Source organism: Salvelinus alpinus, chromosome 1 (genome assembly GCF_045679555.1).
Source record: "Salvelinus alpinus chromosome 1, SLU_Salpinus.1, whole genome shotgun sequence".
NCBI classification, from domain to species: Eukaryota; Metazoa; Chordata; class Actinopteri; order Salmoniformes; family Salmonidae; genus Salvelinus; species Salvelinus alpinus.
The window spans coordinates 13,037,931-13,057,312 of NC_092086.1; the positions used below are offsets into that span (position 1 = coordinate 13,037,931).

Here is a 19,382-nt window from a genome sequence, read left to right on the forward strand (position 1 = left end):
GACAGTAAAACAGACTGAGAGATGCTGTAAAACAGACAGTAAAACAGACTGAGAGATGCTGTAAAACAGACAGTAAAACAGACTGAGAGATGCTGTAAAACAGACAGTAAAACAGACTGAGAGATGCTGTAAAACAGACTGAGAGATGCTGTAAAACAGACAGTAAAACAGACTGAGAGATGCTGTAAAACAGACAGTAAAACAGACTGAGAGATGCTGTAAAACAGACAGTAAAACAGACTGAGAGATGCTGTAAAACAGACAGTAAAACAGACTGAGAGATGCTGTAAAACAGACAGTAAAACAGACTGAGAGATGCTGTAAAACAGACAGTAAATCAGACAGTAAAACAGACTGAGAGATGCTGTAAAACAGACAGTAAAACAGATCTATTCAATCTAAACTTATATCTACTGTACCTCCATGTGGGATGGAGAGAGAGAGAGAAGGGGGAGTCAGAGAGATAGAGAGACAGCCAGACAAGTGAGGCCATATAGACAGTGGTTATAGAGACAAGTTGTAGACAGTCAGTTGTAACAGGTTTCAGGTAATCTCAATGATAATGTACCAGAAGGCCATTTCCGTCCAGAGGAGATTCCTGAAAGCTGACACAACATCACGGGCCTCAAATTATAGTCTTTAGGGTTTAGGGTTTAACACACATACACACACACACAAACACATACACACAAACACACACACACACACACACACACACACACACACACACACACACACACACACACACACACACACACACACACACACACACACACACACACACACACACACACACACACACACACAAACAGTACACACACAGTACACACACACACACACACACACACACACACACACACACACACACACACACACACACACACACACACACACACACACACACACACACACACACACACACACACACACACACACACACACACACAAACAGTACACACACACACACACACACACGAACACACAGTACACACACAGTATGTAGTAAGAAGGGAATTCCTAGTAGCACACTCTCAAATGTTATGTCATATCATTCTGTCTTGCTCGCTTGGACACAAACACACACATTTTAACAACTGATTTTGTCACAAAAGAACTCAGAGATGGAATAATGGAATATTCCTAGAAGGGTTTTGATAGCCGACCTTTCTACTGTTTGTCTCTGTCAACTCTAATGACTCTCCACTCTCTGTGTGTGTCATCTCTCCTCTCTGTGTGTGTGTGTCATCTCTCCTCTCTCTGTGTGTGTGTCATCTCTCCTCTCTCTCTCTGTGTGTGTCATCTCTCCTCTCTGTGTGTGTGTGTCATCTCTCCTCTCTCTGTGTGTGTGTGTCATCTCTCCTCTCTATGTGTGTGTGTGTCATCTCTCCTCTCTCTGTGTGTGTGTGTGTCATCTCTCCTCTCTGTGTGTGTGTGTCATCTCTCCTCTCTCTCTGTGTGTGTGTCATCTCTCCTCTCTGTGTGTGTGTGTCATCTCTCCTCTCTCTGTGTGTGTGTGTCATCTCTCCTCTCTGTGTGTGTGTGTCATCTCTCCTCTCTGTGTGTGTGTCATCTCTCCTCTCTCTCTGTGTGTGTCATCTCTCCTCTCTATGTGTGTGTGTGTGTCATCTCTCCTCTGTGTGTGTGTGTGTCATCTCTCCTCTCTGTGTGTGTGTGTCATCTCTCCTCTCTCTCTGTGTGTGTCATCTCTCCTCTCTCTGTGTGTGTCATCTCTCCTCTCTCTGTGTGTGTGTGTGTCATCTCTCCTCTCTCTGTGTGTGTGTGTGTCATCTCTCCTCTCTCTGTGTGTGTGTCTCTCCTCTCTCTCTGTGTGTGTGTCATCTCTCCTCTCTGTGTGTGTGTGTGTGTCATCTCTCCTCTCTGTGTGTGTGTGTCATCTCTCCTCTCTGTGTGTGTGTGTCATCTCTCCTCTCTCTCTGTGTGTGTCATCTCTCCTCTCTATGTGTGTGTGTGTGTCATCTCTCCTCTCTGTGTGTGTGTGTCATCTCTCCTCTCTGTGTGTGTGTGTCATCTCTCCTCTCTCTCTGTGTGTGTGTCATCTCTCCTCTCTCTCTCTCTGTGTGTGTGTGTCATCTCTCCTCTCTCTCTATGTGTGTGTGTCATCTCTCCTCTCTCTATGTGTGTGTGTGTCATCTCTCCTCTCTGTGTGTGTGTGTCATCTCTCCTCTCTGTGTGTGTGTCATCTCTCTCCGTGTCTCTGCAGTGATAGAGGAGAAGGGAGTGAAGATGAAGCTCACAGTGATTGACACTCCAGGATTCGGAGACCAGATAAACAACGACAACTGGTGAGTGATGGAGGGAGAGAGAGAGATGGAGGGAGAGAGAGATGGGGTGAGGGAGGGAGATGGAGGGAGGGAGAGAGAGAGAGGGAGGGAGAGAGAGAGATGGAGGGAGAGAGAGAGATGGAGGGAGAGAGAGGGAGGGAGAGAGATGGAGGGAGAGAGATGGGGTGAGGGAGGGAGATGGAGGGAGGGAGAGAGAGAGAGAGATGGAGGGAGAGAGAGAGAGAGATGGAGAGAGAGAGATGGAGGGAGAGAGAGAGCTGGAGGGAGAGAGAGATGGAGGGAGAGAGAGATGGAGGGAGAGAGAGAGATGGATGGAGAGAGATGGAGTGAGAGAGAGATGAAGGGAGAGAGAGATGGAGGGAGAGAGAGATGAAGGGAGAGAGAGATGAAGGGAGAGACAGAGATGGAGGGAGAGAGAGATGAAGGGAGAGACATAGATGGAGGGAGAGAGAGATGGCTTCCAAACCAACCCCGAGGTGAAAAGGGACTTTTGAAATCACCTTTCGGGGAGAAGTTTCAGCATTACTGGCCTATCTGTTTTCAGGCTCATTCAATTACTCACATGTTGCTATGCTTCATACTGTGTTAACAGTTACTTATGACTGTTTCAGTGGGACTTTTATAGGGGATAATTATATAGCTGGTAATTTTATTGATTTCTAGTTAAATTCATGTACTTTTTCCAACCTAAATGATCTTTTAACTAAGAGTCTTAAATGTGTTGTGCAGTTGTTGTGTTCACCACTCATCTCTCTCCCTCTCCCCTCTCCCATCCCTCCCCTTCGTACTGCCTCCCCCATCTCTCTCCCTCTCCCCTCTCCCATCCCTCCCCTTCGTACTCCCTCCCCCATCTCTCTCCCCTCCCCATCCCTCCACTCCGCCCTCCCTCCCCCATCTCTCTCCCTCTCCCCTCTCCCATCCCTCCCCTTCGTACTCCCTCCCCCATCTCTCTCCCTCTCCCCTCTCCCATCCCTCCCCTTCGTACTCCCTCCCCCATCTCTCTCCCCTCTCCCATCCCTCCACTCCGCCCTCCCTCCCCCATCTCTCTCCCTCTCCCCTCTCCCATCCCTCCCCTTCGTACTCCCTCCCCCATCTCTCTCCCTCTCCCCTCTCCCATCCCTCCCCTTCTTACTCCCTCCCCCATCTCTCTCCCTCTCCCCTCACCCATCCCTCCACTCCGCCCTCCCTCCCCCATCTCTCTCTTCGTACTCCCTCCCCATCCACCTCCCCTCCCTCACTCCTTCTCTCTGCTTCTCTCTCCCTCTCCCATCCCTCCTCTCCGCCCTCCCTCCCCCATCTCTCTCTTCGTATTCCCTCCCCATCCACCTCCCTTCCCTCACTCCTTCTCTCTGCTTCTCTCTCCCCTCCCCATCCCTCCACTCCGCCCTCCCTCCCCCATCTCTCTCCCTCTCCCCTCTCCCATCCCTCCCCTTCGTACTGCCTCCCCCATCTCTCTCCCTCTCCCCTCTCCCATCCCTCCCCTTCGTACTCCCTCCCCCATCTCTCTCCCCTCCCCATCCCTCCACTCCGCCCTCCCTCCCCCATCTCTCTCCCTCTCCCCTCTCCCATCCCTCCCCTTCGTACTCCCTCCCCCATCTCTCTCCCTCTCCCCTCTCCCATCCCTCCCCTTCGTACTCCCTCCCCCATCTCTCTCCCCTCTCCCATCCCTCCACTCCGCCCTCCCTCCCCCATCTCTCTCCCTCTCCCCTCTCCCATCCCTCCCCTTCGTACTCCCTCCCCCATCTCTCTCCCTCTCCCCTCCCTCCCCTTCTTACTCCCTCCCCCATCTCTCTCCCTCTCCCCTCACCCATCCCTCCACTCCGCCCTCCCTCCCCCATCTCTCTCTTCGTATTCCCTCCCCATCCACCTCCCTTCCCTCACTCCTTCTCTCTGCTTCTCTCTCCCTCTCCCATCCCTCCTCTCCGCCCTCCCTCCCCCATCTCTCTCTTCGTACTCCCTCCCCATCTACCTCCCCTCCCTCACTCCTTCTCTCTGCTTCTCTCTCCCTCTCCCATCCCTCCACTCCGCCCTCCCTCCCCATCTCTCTCTTCGTATTCCCTCCCCATCCACCTCCCCTCCCTCACTCCTTCTCTCTGCTTCTCTCTCCCTCTCCCATCCCTCCTCTCCGCCCTCCCTCCCCCATCTCTCTCTTCGTACTCCCTCCCCATCTACCTCCCCTCCCTCACTCCTTCTCTCTGCTTCTCTCTCCCTCTCCCATCCCTCCACTCCGCCCTCCCTCCCCCATCTCTCTCTTCGTACTCCCTCCCCATCTACCTCCCCTCCCTCACTCCTTCTCTCTGCTTCTCTCTCCCTCTCCCATCCCTCCACTCCGCCCTCCCTCCCCATCTCTCTCTTCGTATTCCCTCCCCATCCACCTCCCCTCCCTCACTCCTTCTCTCTGCTTCTCTCTCCCTCTCCCATCCCTCCTCTCCGCCCTCCCTCCCCCATCTCTCTCTTCGTACTCCCTCCCCATCTACCTCCCCTCCCTCACTCCTTCTCTCTGCTTCTCTCTCCCTCTCCCATCCCTCCTCTCCGCCCTCCCTCCCCCATCTCTCTCTTCGTACTCCCTCCCCATCCACCTCCCCTCCCTCACTCCTTCTCTCTGCTTCTCTCTCCCTCTCCCGCTCCCATATCCCCCACCCTCCCCTCCTCTCTCCTCTAGTTGGGAGCCTATAGTGAGTTATGTTAATGAGCAGTATGAGAGGTACCTGAAAGAAGAGCTGTACGTCAACAGGAAGCCGAGGATCCCTGACACACGAGTCCACTGCTGTGTCTACTTCCTGCCTGCCACCGGACACTGGTGAGAACCCTCACGTCACTTCCTCTGACATCACTTCCTGTGACTTCTCCAGCAGATCTCTATACTATACCTTACGAATAGCCTGTCTGATCAGATCTCAGCTAACTGTTACTATACCTTACGAATAGCCTGTCAGTCTAGTTAGTTCTCCCTACCCCAGTCTAGTTAGTTCTCCCTACCCCAGTCCAGTTAGTTCTCCCTACCCCAGTCCAGTTAATTCTGCCTACCCCAGTCCAGTTAGTTCTCCCTACCCCAGTCCAGTTAGTTCTCCCTACCAAAGTCTAGTAAGTTCTCCCTACCCCAGTCCAGTTAGTTCTCCCTACCCCAGTCTAGTTAGTTCTCCCTACCCCAGTCCAGTTAGTTCTCCCTACCCCAGTCTAGTTAGTTCTCCCTACCCCAGTCCAGTTAGTTCTCCCTACCCCAGTCTAGTTAGTTCTCCCTAACCCAGTCCAGTTAGTTCTCCCTACCCCAGTCCAGTTAGTTCTCCCTACCCCAGTCCAGTTAGTTCTCCCTACCCCAGTCCAGTTAGTTCTCCCTACCCCAGTCCAGTTAGGTCTCCCTACACCAGTCCAGTTAGTTCTCCCTACCCCAGTCCAGTTAGTTCTCCCTACCCCAGTCCAGTTAGTTCTCCCTACCCCAGTCCAGTTATTTCTCCCTACCCCAGTCCAGGTAGTTCTCCATACCCCAGTCTAGTTATTTCTCCCTACCCCAGTCCAGTTAGTTTTCCCTACCCCAGTCCAGTTAGTTCTCCCTACCCCAGTCTAGTTAGTTCTCCCTACCCCAGTCCAGTTAGTTCTCCCTACCCCAGTCTAGTTAGTTCTCCCTACCCCAGTCCAGTTAGTTCTCCCTACCCCAGTCTAGTTAGTTCTCCCTACCCCAGTCTAGTTAGTTCTCCCTACCCCAGTCCAGTTAGTTCTCCCTACCCCAGTCTAGTTAGTTCTCCCTACCCCAGTCCAGTTAGTTCTCCCTACCCCAGTCCAGTTAGTTCTCCCTACCCCAGTCTAGTTAGTTCTCCCTACCCCAGTCCAGTTAGTTCTCCCTACCCCAGTCTAGTTAGTTCTCCCTACCCCAGTCCAGTTAGTTCTCCCTACCCCAGTCTAGTTAGTTATCCCTACCCCAGTCCAGTTAGTTCTCCCTACCCCAGTCTAGTTAGTTCTCCCTACCCCAGTCCAGTTAGTTCTCCCTACCCCAGTCCAGTTAGTTCGCCCTACCCCAGTCTAGTTAGTTCTCCCTACCCCAGTCTAGTTAGTTCTCCCAACCCCAGTCTAGTTAGTTCTCCCTACCCCAGTCTAGTTAGTTCTCCCTACCCCAGTCTAGTTAGTTCTCCCTACCCCAGTCTAGTTAGTTCTCCCTACCCCAGTCCAGTTAGTTCTCCCTACCCCAGTCTAGTTAGTTCTCCCTACCCCAGTCCAGTTAGTTCTCCCTACCCCAGTCCAGTTAGTTCTCCCTACCCCAGTCCAGTTAGTTCTCCCTACCCCAGTCCAGTTAGTTATCCCTACCACAGTCTAGTTAGTTCTCCCTACCCCAGTGTAGTTAGTTCTCCCTACCCCAGTGTAGTTAGTTCTCCCTACCCCAGTCCAGTTAGTTCTCCCTACCCCAGTCCAGTTAGTTCTCCCTACCCCAGTCCAGTTAGTTCTCCCTACCCCAGTTTAGTTAGTTCTCCCTATCCCAGTCCAGTTAGGTCTCCCTACCCCAGTCCAGTTAGTTCTCCCTACCCCAGTCCAGTTAGTTCTCCCTACCCCAGTCCAGTTAGGTCTCCCTACCCCAGTCCATTTAGTTCCCCCTACCCCAGTCCAGTTAGGTCTCCCTACCCCAGTCCAGTTAGGTCTCCCTACCCCAGTCCAGTTAACTCTCCCTACCCCAGTCCAGTTAGTTCTCCCTACCCAAGTCCAGTTAGGTCTCCCTACCCCAGTACAGTTAGTTCTCCCTACCCCAGTCCAGTTAGTTCTCCCTACCCCAGTCCAGTTAGTTCTCCCTATCCCAGTCCAGTTAGGTCTCCCTACCCCAGTCCAGTTAGGTCTCCCTACCCCAGTCCAGTTAGGTCTCCCTACCCCAGTTTAGTTAGTTCTCCCTACCCCAGTCCAGTTAGTTCTCCCTACCCCAGTCCAGTTAGTTCTCCCTACCCCAGTCCAGTTAGGTCTCCCTACACCAGTCCAGTTAGTTCTCCCTACCCCAGTCCAGTTAGGTCTCCCTACCCCAGTCCAGTTAGGTCTCCCTACCCCAGTCTAGTTAGTTCTCCCTACCCCAGTCCAGTTAGGTCTCTCTACCCCAGTCTAGTTAGTTCTCCCTACCCCAGTCCAGTTAGTTCTCCCTACCCCAGTCCAGTTAGGTCTCCCTACCCCAGTCCAGTTAACTCTCCCTACCCCAGTCCAGTTAGGTCTCCCTTCCCCAGTCCAGTTAGGTCTCCCTTCCCCAGTCTAGTTAGTTCTCCCTACCCCAGTCCAGTTAGTTCTCCCTACCCCAGTCTAGTTAGTTCTCCCTACCCCAGTCTAGTTAGTTCTCCCTACCCCAGTCCAGTTAGTTCTCCCTACCCCAGTCTAGTTAGTTCTCCCTACCCCAGTCTAGTTAGTTCTCCCTACCCCAGTCCAGTTAGTTCTCCTTACCCCAGTCCAGTTAGTTCTCCCTACCCCAGTCCAGTTAGTTCTCCCTACCCCAGTCCAGTTAGTTCTCCCTACCCTAGTTTAGTTAGTTCTCCCTACCCCAGTCCAGTTAGTTCTCCCTACCCCAGTCCAGTTAGTTCTCCCTACCCCAGTCCAGTTAGTTCTCCTTACCCCAGTCCAGTTAGTTCTCTCTACCCCAGTCCAGTTAGTTCTCCCTACCCCAGTCCAGTTAGTTCTCCCTACCCTAGTTTAGTTAGTTCTCCCTACCCCAGTCCAGTTAGTTCTCCCTACCCCAGTCCAGTTAGTTCTCCCTACCCCAGTCTAGTTAGTTCTCCCTACCCCAGTCCAGTTAGTTCTCCCTACCCCAGTCTAGTTAGTTCTCCCTACCCCAGTCCAGTTAGTTCTCCCTACCCCAGTCTAGTTAGTTATCCCTACCCCAGTCCAGTTAGTTCTCCCTACCCCAGTCTAGTTAGTTTTCCCTACCCCAGTCCAGTTAGTTCTTCCTACCCCAGTCCAGTTAGTTCTCCCTACCCCAGTCTAGTTAGTTCTCCCTACCCCGGTCTAGTTAATTCTCCCTACCCCAGTCCAGTTAGTTCTCCCTACCCCAGTCCAGTTAACTACCCCTGCCCCTGACTTTTGACATGTTGACCCCCAGAGTGGTGACCTGAGGTACTGACTGACCTGAGCTGACCCCTTACCTCTAACCTCAGTGACCTCAGAGTAGCGCTACATCCTACTACTCTGTAAACAGCAGAGCTGGGACTGGGGCTGGGCAAGGCTGAGGCTGAGGCTAGGGTGCTGGGGCTGGGCAAGGCTGGGGCTAGGGTGCTGGGGCTGGGCAAGGCTGGGTCTAGGGTGCTGGTACTGGGCAAGGCTGGGTCTATGGTGCTGGTGCTGGGCAAGGCTGGGTCTAGGGTGCTGGTACTGGGCAAGGCTGGGTCTATTGTGCTGGTGCTGGGCAAGGCTGGGTCTATGGTGCTGGTGCTGGGCAAGGCTGGGTCTATGGTGCTGGTGCTGGGCAAGGCTGGGTCTATGGTGCTGGTGCTGGGCAAGGCTGGGTCTTTGGTGCTGGTGCTGGGCAAGGCTGGGTCTATGGTGCTGGTGCTGGGCAAGGCTGGGGCTATGGTGCTGGTGCTGGGCAAGGCTGGGGCTAGGGTGCTGGTGCTGGGCAAGGCTGGGGATAACATTTGTTTATGTTGTTTCTGTTTCCTGTAGGTTACGTCCCATAGACGTGGAGTTCATGAAGAGGCTGGGAAAGATAGTCAGCATCGTACCGGTCATCGCTAAGGCAGACACACTCACTATGGAGGAGAGACTAGAGTTCAAACAGAGGGTGAGAGGAACATACTGTACCTACTGTCTGACAGACTCAACCTGAGGACAACTACCTCCTGCCTTAATACCAAGTTAAAACAGATATACATCAACTGACATAAGAGAGGAATGTTGGAGGATCTATGTACACTGGAATGGAATGACAACCACACTGAGAATATGGAGGAGATAGACATGTTTATAGATGAGAGAGAAGGAGGGAGAGAATCGAGAGAGGAGAAAGAGATTCTAAGTGTGTAGAGGAGATTTAATGATGTTTACAGATGCTTCAAAAGATTGAGAGAGAGCGAGAGAGGAGAGAGAAGAGAGAGAGAGAGAGAGAGAGAGAGAGAGAAGAGAGAGAATAGAGAGAGAGAGAGAGAGAGAGAGAGAGAGAGAGAGAGAGAGAGAGAGAGAGAGAGAGAGAGAGAGAAGGGACAGAGAGAGAGAGAAGAGACAGAGAGAGAGAGAGAGAGAGAGGAGAGGAGAGAGAAGAGACAGAGAGAGAGAGAGAGAGAGAGAGAGAGAGAGAGAGAGAGAGAGAGAGAGAGAGAGAGAGAGAGAGAGAGAGAGAGAGAGAGAGAGAGAGAGACAGAGAGACAGAGAGACAGAAGGAGGGAGTGAGGACATAGATATAGAGAAGATAGAGAGAGCAAGAGCTAGTGACAGCAGATATCTTATATTTTCATAGTTAGGTAGAAAAAGAAAGTAGAGCAGGGAGAGAGAAAGATAACGAGAGAGAGAGGGCAGAGAGACAGAGAGGGAGGGGAGACAGAGAGAGAGGGGGGAAGGAGGGAGAGAGCTGGTCATGGCAAGTGTCCAAGTCTGTATTTAAACTAATCCGTCTCTTGAAGGAGAGTAGGGATGATAGTCTGGGAGAGAGAGTCTAGAGACTAGGACCATGGAAGATTCATCAGGTTATAACATATCTATCACTCGTACACTATAGTAGGTTTATACCAGGGCTCTCCAACCCTGTTCCTGTTCTGTATATCTACCCTCCTGTAGGTTTATACCAGGGCTCTCCAACCCTGTTCCTGTTCTAGATATCTACCCTCCTGTAGGTTTATACCAGGGCTCTCCAACCCTGTTCCTGTTCTAGATATCTATCTACCCTCCTGATTCTGATTCACATTGAGTGGGCAATAGCTGTTCTAATTTTAATTCTAACATTTAGCTCCAGGAACAGGGTTGGAGTTAAAACCTACAGGATGGTAGTTATCCAGGAACAGGGTCATAGAGCCCTCTGTAAACCTACAGGAGGGTATCTCTCTAGGAACAGGGTCATAGAGCCCTTTGTAAACCTACAGGAGGGTATCTCTCCAGGAACAGGGTCATAGAGCCCTGTGTAAACCTACAGGAGGGTATCTCTCTAGGAACAGGGTCATAGAGCCCTGTGTAAACCTACAGGAGGGTAGTTCTCCAAGAACAGGGTTATAGAGCCCTGTGTAAACCCACAGGATGGTAGTTCTCTAGGAACAGGGTTATAGAGCCCTGTGTGAACCTACAGGAGGGTATCTCTCCAGGAACAGGGTCATGTGTAAACATAACTGACACTCATACACAATAGTAGCATGTAAACATCTGTGTCATCATGTTGACCTCATGACCTCTGAATGACCCCTGTAACCCCTACCATCTGACCCCTGTGTAGATAAGACAGGACCTGAAGGCCAATGGGATCCGAGTATACCCTCAGACTGAGAACGACGAAGATCCAGAGGACAGGATACTCAACGACAAGATCAGGGTGAGACACACACACAGACACAAACAAGCATTCGTGCTGGCATTCACACGCAAACACACAAACATACAACCATGTGCGCACGTATTCACACACACACACACACACACACACACACGCACACGCACACGCACACGCACACGCACACGCACACACACACACACATATATTTTACAAGTAACACTTGTAAGCAGTTTGGTAGTTATAGTCAAAGGAACTCACTGGCCAAAGCACATAACTCTCCTGGTACTCCTCTCTTACCTTTCCCCTGTCTGGTCCTCTCCTGGTACTCCTCTCTTACCTTCACTCTGTCTGGTCTTCTCCTGGTACTCCTCTCTTACCTTTCCCCTGTCTGGTCCTCTCCTGGTACTCCTCTCTTACCTTTCCCCTGTCTCGTCCTCTCCTGGTACTCCTCTCTTACCTTTCCCCTGTCTGGTCCTCTCCTGGTACTCCTCTCTTACCTTTCCCCTGTCTGGTCCTCTCCTGGTACTCCTCTCTTACCTTTCCCCTGTCTGGTTCTCTCCTGGTACTCCTCTCTTACCTTTCCCCTGTCTGGTCCTCTCCTGGTACTCCTCTCTTACCTGTCCCCTGTCTGGTTCTCTCCTGGTACTCCTCTCTTACCTTTCCCCTGTCTGGTTCTCTCCTGGTACTCCTCTCTTACCTTTCCCCTGTCTGGTCCTCTCCTGGTACTCCTCTCTTACCTGTCCCCTGTCTGGTTCTCTCCTGGTACTCCTCTCTTACCTTTCCCCTGTCTGGTCCTCTCCTGGTACTCCTCTCTTACCTTCACCCTCTCCTGGTACTCCTCTCTTACCTTCACCCTCTCCTGGTACTCCTCTCTTACCTTCACCCTCTCCTGGTATTCTGTGTGCAGGAAAACATTCCGTTTGCGGTGGTGGGGACAGACAAGGAACACCAGGTAAACGGGAACAAGGTCCTGGGCAGGAAAACCAAATGGGGCATCATAGAGGGTGAGTGTGTTTACATTATAAATACATTATCATAGAGGGAGAGTGTGTTTACATTATAAATACATTACCATAGAGGGAGAGTGTGTTTACATTATCAATACATTACCATAGAGGGAGAGTGTGTTACATGATCAATACATTATCATAGAGGGAGAGTGTGTTTACATGATCAATACATTATCATAGAGGGAGGTGTGTTTACATTATCAATACATTAAAGAGAGAGAGCATGTTTACATGATCAATACAGTATCATAGAGGGAGAGTGTGTTTACATGATCAATACATTATCATAGAAGGAGAGTGTGTTTACTTGATCAATACATTATCATAGAGGGAGAGTGTGTTTACTTGATCAATACATTATCATAGAGAGAGAGTGTGTTTACATTATCAATATATTATAGAGGGAGAGTGTGTTTACATTATTATGGAGTATGTGTTTCATGTTTTGAGTTTATTTGCCATATTTTATACATACATAAACCTAAATCATAGAGTGGAAATTGATTGGGATTATTTTATTTAGTTTTGTTTCTGAACACCTAATAATATGCATAATGAGTAGTAATAAAAATAATATGAATATGATGCTGGTATATGCAGCACTGTTGTACATAAAATAAACCACATATAGGGATCCTGAGTGGGGCAGCGGTCTAACGCACTGCCCCGCAGTGCTAGAGGTGTCACTACAGACCCTGGTTTGATCCTGGGCTGTATCACAACCGGCCGTGATCGGGAGTCCCTTTGACACAGCGTCGTCCGGGTTAGGAGAGGGTTTGGCCGGTGTAGGCCGTCATTATCATAACAATTTGTTGTTAACTGACAGGCCTAGTTAAATATAGGTTCAATATTCCCTAAATATCAATATGCAGTTTCATTCTGGAGTCACGTGCTCAACTGCCCTCTAGTGGTAGTAGTGAGGAAGTTGCAGAGCAGGAAGCAGACATGTTTTACAAGAGAGAGAGACTTGAAAAGTCTTTATTCTTTTGGAGTGTAATGTTTACTGTGTAATGTGTAATGTTTACTGTGTAATGTGTAATGTTTACTGTTTACTGTACATTTTTTATTGTTTATTTCACTTTTGTTTATTATTTATTTCACTTGCTTTGGCAATGTAAACATATGTTTCCCATGACAATAAATCCCTTAAATTGACATTGAATTGAGAGAGAGAGAGAAAGGGTTGGTGTTCCATGGATGTGATGTAATGACTGGTTTTAAGGGTTGGTGTTCCATGGATGTGATGTAATGACTGGTTTTAAGGGTTGGTGTTCCATGGAAGTGATGTAATGACTGGTTTTAAGGGTTGGTGTTCCATGGATGTGATGTAATGACTGGTTTTAAGGGTTGGTGTTCCATGGATGTGATGTAATGACTGGTTTTAAGGGTTGGTGTTCCATGGATGTGATGTAATGACTGGTTTTAAGGGTTGGTGTTCCATGGAAGTGATGTAATGACTGGTTTTAAGGGTTGGTGTTCCATGGAAGTGATGTAATGACTGCTTTTAACGGTTGGTGTTCCATGGAAGTGATGTAATGACTGGTTTTAAGGGTTGGTGTTCCATGGAAGTGATGTAATGACTGGTTTTAAGGGTTGGTGTTCCATGGATGTGATGTAATGACTGGTTTTAAGGGTTGGTGTTCCATGGAAGTGATGTAATGACTGGTTTTAAGGGTTGGTGTTCCATGGAAGTGATGTAATGACTGGTTTTAAGGGTTGGTGTTCCATGGAAGTGATGTAATGACTGGTTTTAAGGGTTGGTGTTCCATGGAAGTGATGTAATGACTGGTTTTAAGGGTTGGTGTTCCATGGAAGTGATGTAATGACTGGTTTTAAGGGTTGGTGTTCCATGGATGTGATGTAATGACTGGTTTTAAGGGTTGGTGTTCCATGGATGTGATGTAATGACTGCTTTTAAGGGTTGGTGTTCCATGGAAGTGATGTAATGACTGGTTTTAAGGGTTGGTGTTCCATGGAAGTGATGTAATGACTGGTTTTAAGGGTTGGTGTTCCATGGAAGTGATGTAATGACTGGTTTTAAGGGTAGGTGTTCCATGGAAGTGATGTAATGACTGGTTTTAAGGGTTGGTGTTCCATGGATGTGATGTAATGACTGGTTTTAAGGGTTGGTGTTCCATGGAAGTGATGTAATGACTGGTTTTAAGGGTTGGTGTTCCATGGATGTGATGTAATGACTGGTTTTAAGGGTTGGTGTTCCATGGAAGTGATGTAATGACTGCTTTTAACGGTTGGTGTTCCATGGAAGTGATGTAATGACTGCTTTTAACGGTTGGTGTTCCATGGATGTTATGTAATGACTGGTTTTAAGGGTTGGTGTTCCATGGATGTGATGTAATGACTGGTTTTAAGGGTAGGTGTTCCATGGATGTGATGTAATGACTGGTTTTAAGGGTTGGTGTTCCATGGATGTGATGTAATGACTGGTTTTAAGGGTTGGTGTTCCATGGAAGTGATGTAATGACTGGTTTTAAGGGTTGGTGTTCCATGGATGTGATGTAATGACTGGTTTTAAGGGTTGGTGTTCCATGGAAGTGATGTAATGACTGGTTTTAAGGGTTGGTGTTCCATGGATGTGATGTAATGACTGGTTTTAAGGGTTGGTGTTCCATGGAAGTGATGTAATGACTGGTTTTAAGGGTTGGTGTTCCATGGATGTGATGTAATGACTGGTTTTAAGGGTTGGTGTTCCATGGAAGTGATGTAATGACTGGTTTTAAGGGTTGGTGTTCCATGGAAGTGATGTAATGACTGCTTTTAACGGTTGGTGTTCCATGGAAGTGATGTAATGACTGCTTTTAACGGTTGGTGTTCCATGGATGTGATGTAATGACTGGTTTTAAGGGTTGGTGTTCCATGGATGTGATGTAATGACTGGTTTTAAGGGTAGGTGTTCCATGGATGTGATGTAATGACTGGTTTTAAGGGTTGGTGTTCCATGGATGTGATGTAATGACTGGTTTTAAGGGTTGGTGTTCCATGGAAGTGATGTAATGACTGGTTTTAAGGGTTAGTGTTCCATGGATGTGATGTAATGACTGGTTTTAAGGGTTGGTGTTCCATGGAAGTGATGTAATGACTGGTTTTAAGGGTTGGTGTTCCATGGAAGTGATGTAATGACTGGTTTTAAGGGTTGGTGTTCCATGGATGTGATGTAATGACTGGTTTTAAGGGTTGGTGTTCCATGGATGTGATGTAATGACTGCTTTTAAGGGTTGGTGTTCCATGGAAGTGATGTAATGACTGGTTTTAAGGGTTGGTGTTCCATGGAAGTGATGTAATGACTGGTTTTAAGGGTTGGTGTTCCATGGATGTGATGTAATGACTGGTTTTAAGGGTTGGTGTTCCATGGATGTGATGTAATGACTGGTTTTAAGGGTTGGTGTTCCATGGAAGTGATGTAATGACTGGTTTTAAGGGTTGGTGTTCCATGGATGTGATGTAATGACTGGTTTTAAGGGTTGGTGTTCCATGGAAGTGATGTAATGACTGCTTTTAACGGTTGGTGTTCCATGGAAGTGATGTAATGACTGCTTTTAACGGTTGGTGTTCCATGGATGTGATGTAATGACTGGTTTTAAGGGTTGGTGTTCCATGGATGTGATGTAATGACTGGTTTTAAGGGTAGGTGTTCCATGGATGTGATGTAATGACTGGATTTAAGGGTTGGTGTTCCATGGATGTGATGTAATGACTGGTTTTAAGGGTTGGTGTTCCATGGAAGTGATGTAATGACTGGTTTTAAGGGTTGGTGTTCCATGGATTTGATGTAATGACTGGTTTTAAGGGTTGGTGTTCCATGGAAGTGATGTAATGACTGGTTTTAAGGGTTGGTGTTCCATGGATGTGATGTAATGACTGGTTTTAAGGGTTGGTGTTCCATGGAAGTGATGTAATGACTGGTTTTAAGGGTTGGTGTTCCATGGAAGTGATGTAATGACTGCTTTTAACGGTTGGTGTTCCATGGAAGTGATGTAATGACTGGTTTTAACGGTTGGTGTTCCATGGAAGTGATGTAATGACTGGTTTTAAGGGTTGGTGTTCCATGGATGTGATGTAATGACTGGTTTTAAGGGTTGGTGTTCCATGGATGTGATGTAATGACTGGTTTTAACGGTTGGTGTTCCATGGAAGTGATGTAATGACTGGTTTTAAGGGTTGGTGTTCCATGGAAGTGATGTAATGACTGCTTTTAACGGTTGGTGTTCCATGGAAGTGATGTAATGACTGGTTTTAACGGTTGGTGTTCCATGGAAGTGATGTAATGACTGGTTTTAAGGGTTGGTGTTCCATGGATGTGATGTAATGACTGGTTTTAAGGGTTGGTGTTCCATGGATGTGATGTAATGACTGGTTTTAACGGTTGGTGTTCCATGGAAGTGATTTAATGACTGGTTTTAAGGGTTGGTGTTCCATGGAAGTGATGTAATGACTGCTTTTAAGGGTTGGTGTTCCATGGATGTGATGTAATGACTGGTTTTAAGGGTTGGTGTTCCATGGATGTGATGTAATGACTGGTTTTAAGGGTTGGTGTTCCATGGAAGTGATGTAATGACTGGTTTTAAGGGTTGGTGTTCCATGGATGTGATGTAATGACTGGTTTTAAGGGTTGGTGTTCCATGGATGTGATGTAATGACTGGTTTTAACCTGTTTTAGTCAATCTGTTCTATTCTGTCTGTCCATAGTTGAAAACGTGGCGCATTGTGAGTTTACCAACTTGAGAGATCTGCTGATTAGGTGAGTTTCAGTTACACGTACAATCACTCACCGACGCATGTACACACACATGCTGCCTGGGGTGGTTTAGAGGTCCAAGCCTCTGCCTCTTTCACCTCTTCCATCACTCTCCTACCTTTCACCTCTTCCATCACTCTCCTACCTTTCACCTCTTCCATCTCTCTGCTACCTTTCACCTCTTCCATCTCTCTCCTACCTTTCACCTCTTCCATCACTCTCTCTCCTACCTTTCACCTCTTCCATCACTCTCCTACCTTTCACCTCTTCCATCTCTCTCCTACCTTTCACCTCTTCCATCTCTCTCCTACCTTTCACCTCTTCCATCACTCTCCTACCTTTCACCTCTTCCATCACTCTCCTACCTTTCACCTCTTCCATCACTCTGCTACCTTTCACCTCTTCCATCTCTCTCCTACCTTTCACCTCTTCCATCACTCTCCTACCTTTCACCTCTTCCATCACTCTCCTACCTTTCACCTCTTCCATCTCTCTGCTACCTTTCACCTCTTCCATCTCTCTCCTACCTTTCACCTCTTCCATCACTCTCTCTCCTACCTTTCACCTCTTCCATCACTCTCCTACCTTTCACCTCTTCCATCTCTCTCCTATCTTTCACCTCTTCCATCTCTCTCCTACCTTTCACCTCTTCCATCACTCTCCTACCTTTCACCTCTTCCATCTCTCTCCTACCTTTCACCTCTTCCATCTCTCTCCTACCTTTCACCTCTTCCATCACTCTCCTACCTTTCACCTCTTCCATCACTCTCCTACCGTTCACCTCTTCCATCTCTCTCCTACCGTTCACCTCTTCCATCTCTCTCCTACCTTTCACCTCTTCCATCACTCTCCTACCTTTCACCTCTTCCATCTCTCTCCTACCATTCACCTCTTCCATCACTCTCCTACCTTTCACCTCTTCCATCACTCTGCTACCTTTCACCTCTTCCATCACTCTGCTACCTTTCACCTCTTCCATCACTCTGCTACCTTTCACCTCTTCCATCTCTCTCCTACCTTTCACCTCTTCCATCTCTCTCCTACCTTTCACCTCTTCCATCACTCTGCTACCTTTCACCTCTTCCATCACTCTCCTACCTTTCACCTCTTCCATCACTCTCCTACCTTTCACCTCTTCCATCTCTCTCCTACCTTTCACCTCTTCCATCTCTCTCCTACCTTTCACCTCTTCCATCACTCTCCTACCTTTCACCTCTTCCATCACTCTCCTACCTTTCACCTCTTCCATCTCTCTCCTACCTTTCACCTCTTCCATCTCTCTCCTACCTTTCACCTCTTCCATCACTCTCCTACCTTTCACCTCTTCCATCACTCTCCTACCTTTCACCTCTTCCATCTCTCTCCTACCTTTCACCTCTTCCATCACTCTCCTACCGTTCACCTCTTCCATCACTCTCCTACCTTTCACCTCTTCCATCACTCTGCTACCTTTCACCTCTTCCATCACTCTGCTACCTTTCACCTCTTCCATCACTCTCCTACATTTCACCTCTTCCATCACTCTGCTACCTTTCACATCTTCCATCACTCTCCTACCTTTCACCTCTTCCATCACTCTCCTACCTTTCACCTCTTCCATCTCTCTCCTACCTTTCACCTCTTCCATCACTCTCCTACCTTTCACCTCTTCCATCTCTCTCCTACCTTTCACCTCTTCCATCTCTCTCCTACCTTTCACCTCTTCCATCTCTCTCCTACCTTTCACCTCTTCCATCTCTCTCCTACCTTTCACCTCTTCCATCTCTCTCCTACCTTTCACCTCTTCCATCACTCTCCTACCTTTCACCTCTTCCATCACGCTCCTACCTTTCACCTCTTCCATCTCTCTCCTACCTTTCACCTCTTCCATCACTCTCCTACCGTTCACCTCTTCCATCACTCTCCTACCTTTCACCTCTTCCATCACTCTGCTACCTTTCACCTCTTCCATCACTCTGCTACCTTTCACCTCTTCCATCACTCTCCTACATTTCACCTCTTCCATCACTCTGCTACCTTTCACATCTTCCATCACTCTCCTACCTTTCACCTCTTCCATCACTCTCCTACCTTTCACCTCTTCCATCACTCTCCTACCTTTCACCTCTTCCATCTCTCTCCTACCTTTCACCTCTTCCATCACTCTCCTACCTTTCACCTCTTCCATCACTCTCCTACCGTTCACCTCTTCCATCTCTCTCCTACCGTTCACGTCTTCCATCTCTCTCCTACCTTTCACCTCTTCCATCACTCTCCTACCTTTCACCTCTTCCATCTCTCTCCTACCTTTCACCTCTTCCATCTCTCTCCTACCTTTCACCTCTTCCATCACTCTCCTACCTTTCACCTCTTCCATCACTCTCCTACCTTTCACATCTTCCATCACTCTCCTACCTTTCACCTCTACCATCTCTCTCCTACCGTTCACCTCTTCCATCACTCTCCTACCGTTCACCTCTTCCATCTCTCTCCTACCGTTCACCTCTTCCATCTCTCTCCTACCTTTCACCTCTTCCATCACTCTCCTACCTTTCACCTCTTCCATCTCTCTCCTACCTTTCACCTCTTCCATCTCTCTCCTACCTTTCACCTCTTCCATCACTCTCCTACCTTTCACCTCTTCCATCACTCTCCTACCTTTCACATCTTCCATCACTCTCCTACCTTTCACCTCTACCATCTCTCTCCTACCTTTCACCTCTTCCATCACTCTGCTACCTTTCACCTCTACCAATTCACACACTTATCAAGAGAACATCCCTGGTCATCCCTACTGCCTCTGATCTGGCGGACTCACTAAACACACATGCTTTGTTTGTAAATGATGTCTGAGTGTTGGAGTGTCCCTGCTTTCCATAAATAAATAAAAACAAGAACATGGTGCCATCTGG

General features: G+C 48.4%; 1 protein-coding gene across 5 annotated transcripts in view; it reads left to right on the forward strand.

Annotated features, from left to right (window-relative positions):
• Positions 1 to 19,382, forward strand: part of septin12 (septin 12) — a 178,809-nt gene that overhangs the window by 153,127 nt on the left and 6,300 nt on the right. For all 5 annotated transcript variants that reach the window (XM_071391290.1, XM_071391282.1, XM_071391320.1 and 2 more), the window contains 6 exons: positions 2,222 to 2,303; positions 4,966 to 5,103; positions 8,919 to 9,036; positions 10,672 to 10,767; positions 11,636 to 11,732; positions 16,443 to 16,494. In XM_071391290.1, coding sequence (XP_071247391.1) covers positions 2,222 to 2,303; positions 4,966 to 5,103; positions 8,919 to 9,036; positions 10,672 to 10,767; positions 11,636 to 11,732; positions 16,443 to 16,494 — 583 coding nt within the window. The remainder of the gene's footprint in view (positions 1 to 2,221; positions 2,304 to 4,965; positions 5,104 to 8,918; positions 9,037 to 10,671; positions 10,768 to 11,635; positions 11,733 to 16,442; positions 16,495 to 19,382) is intronic.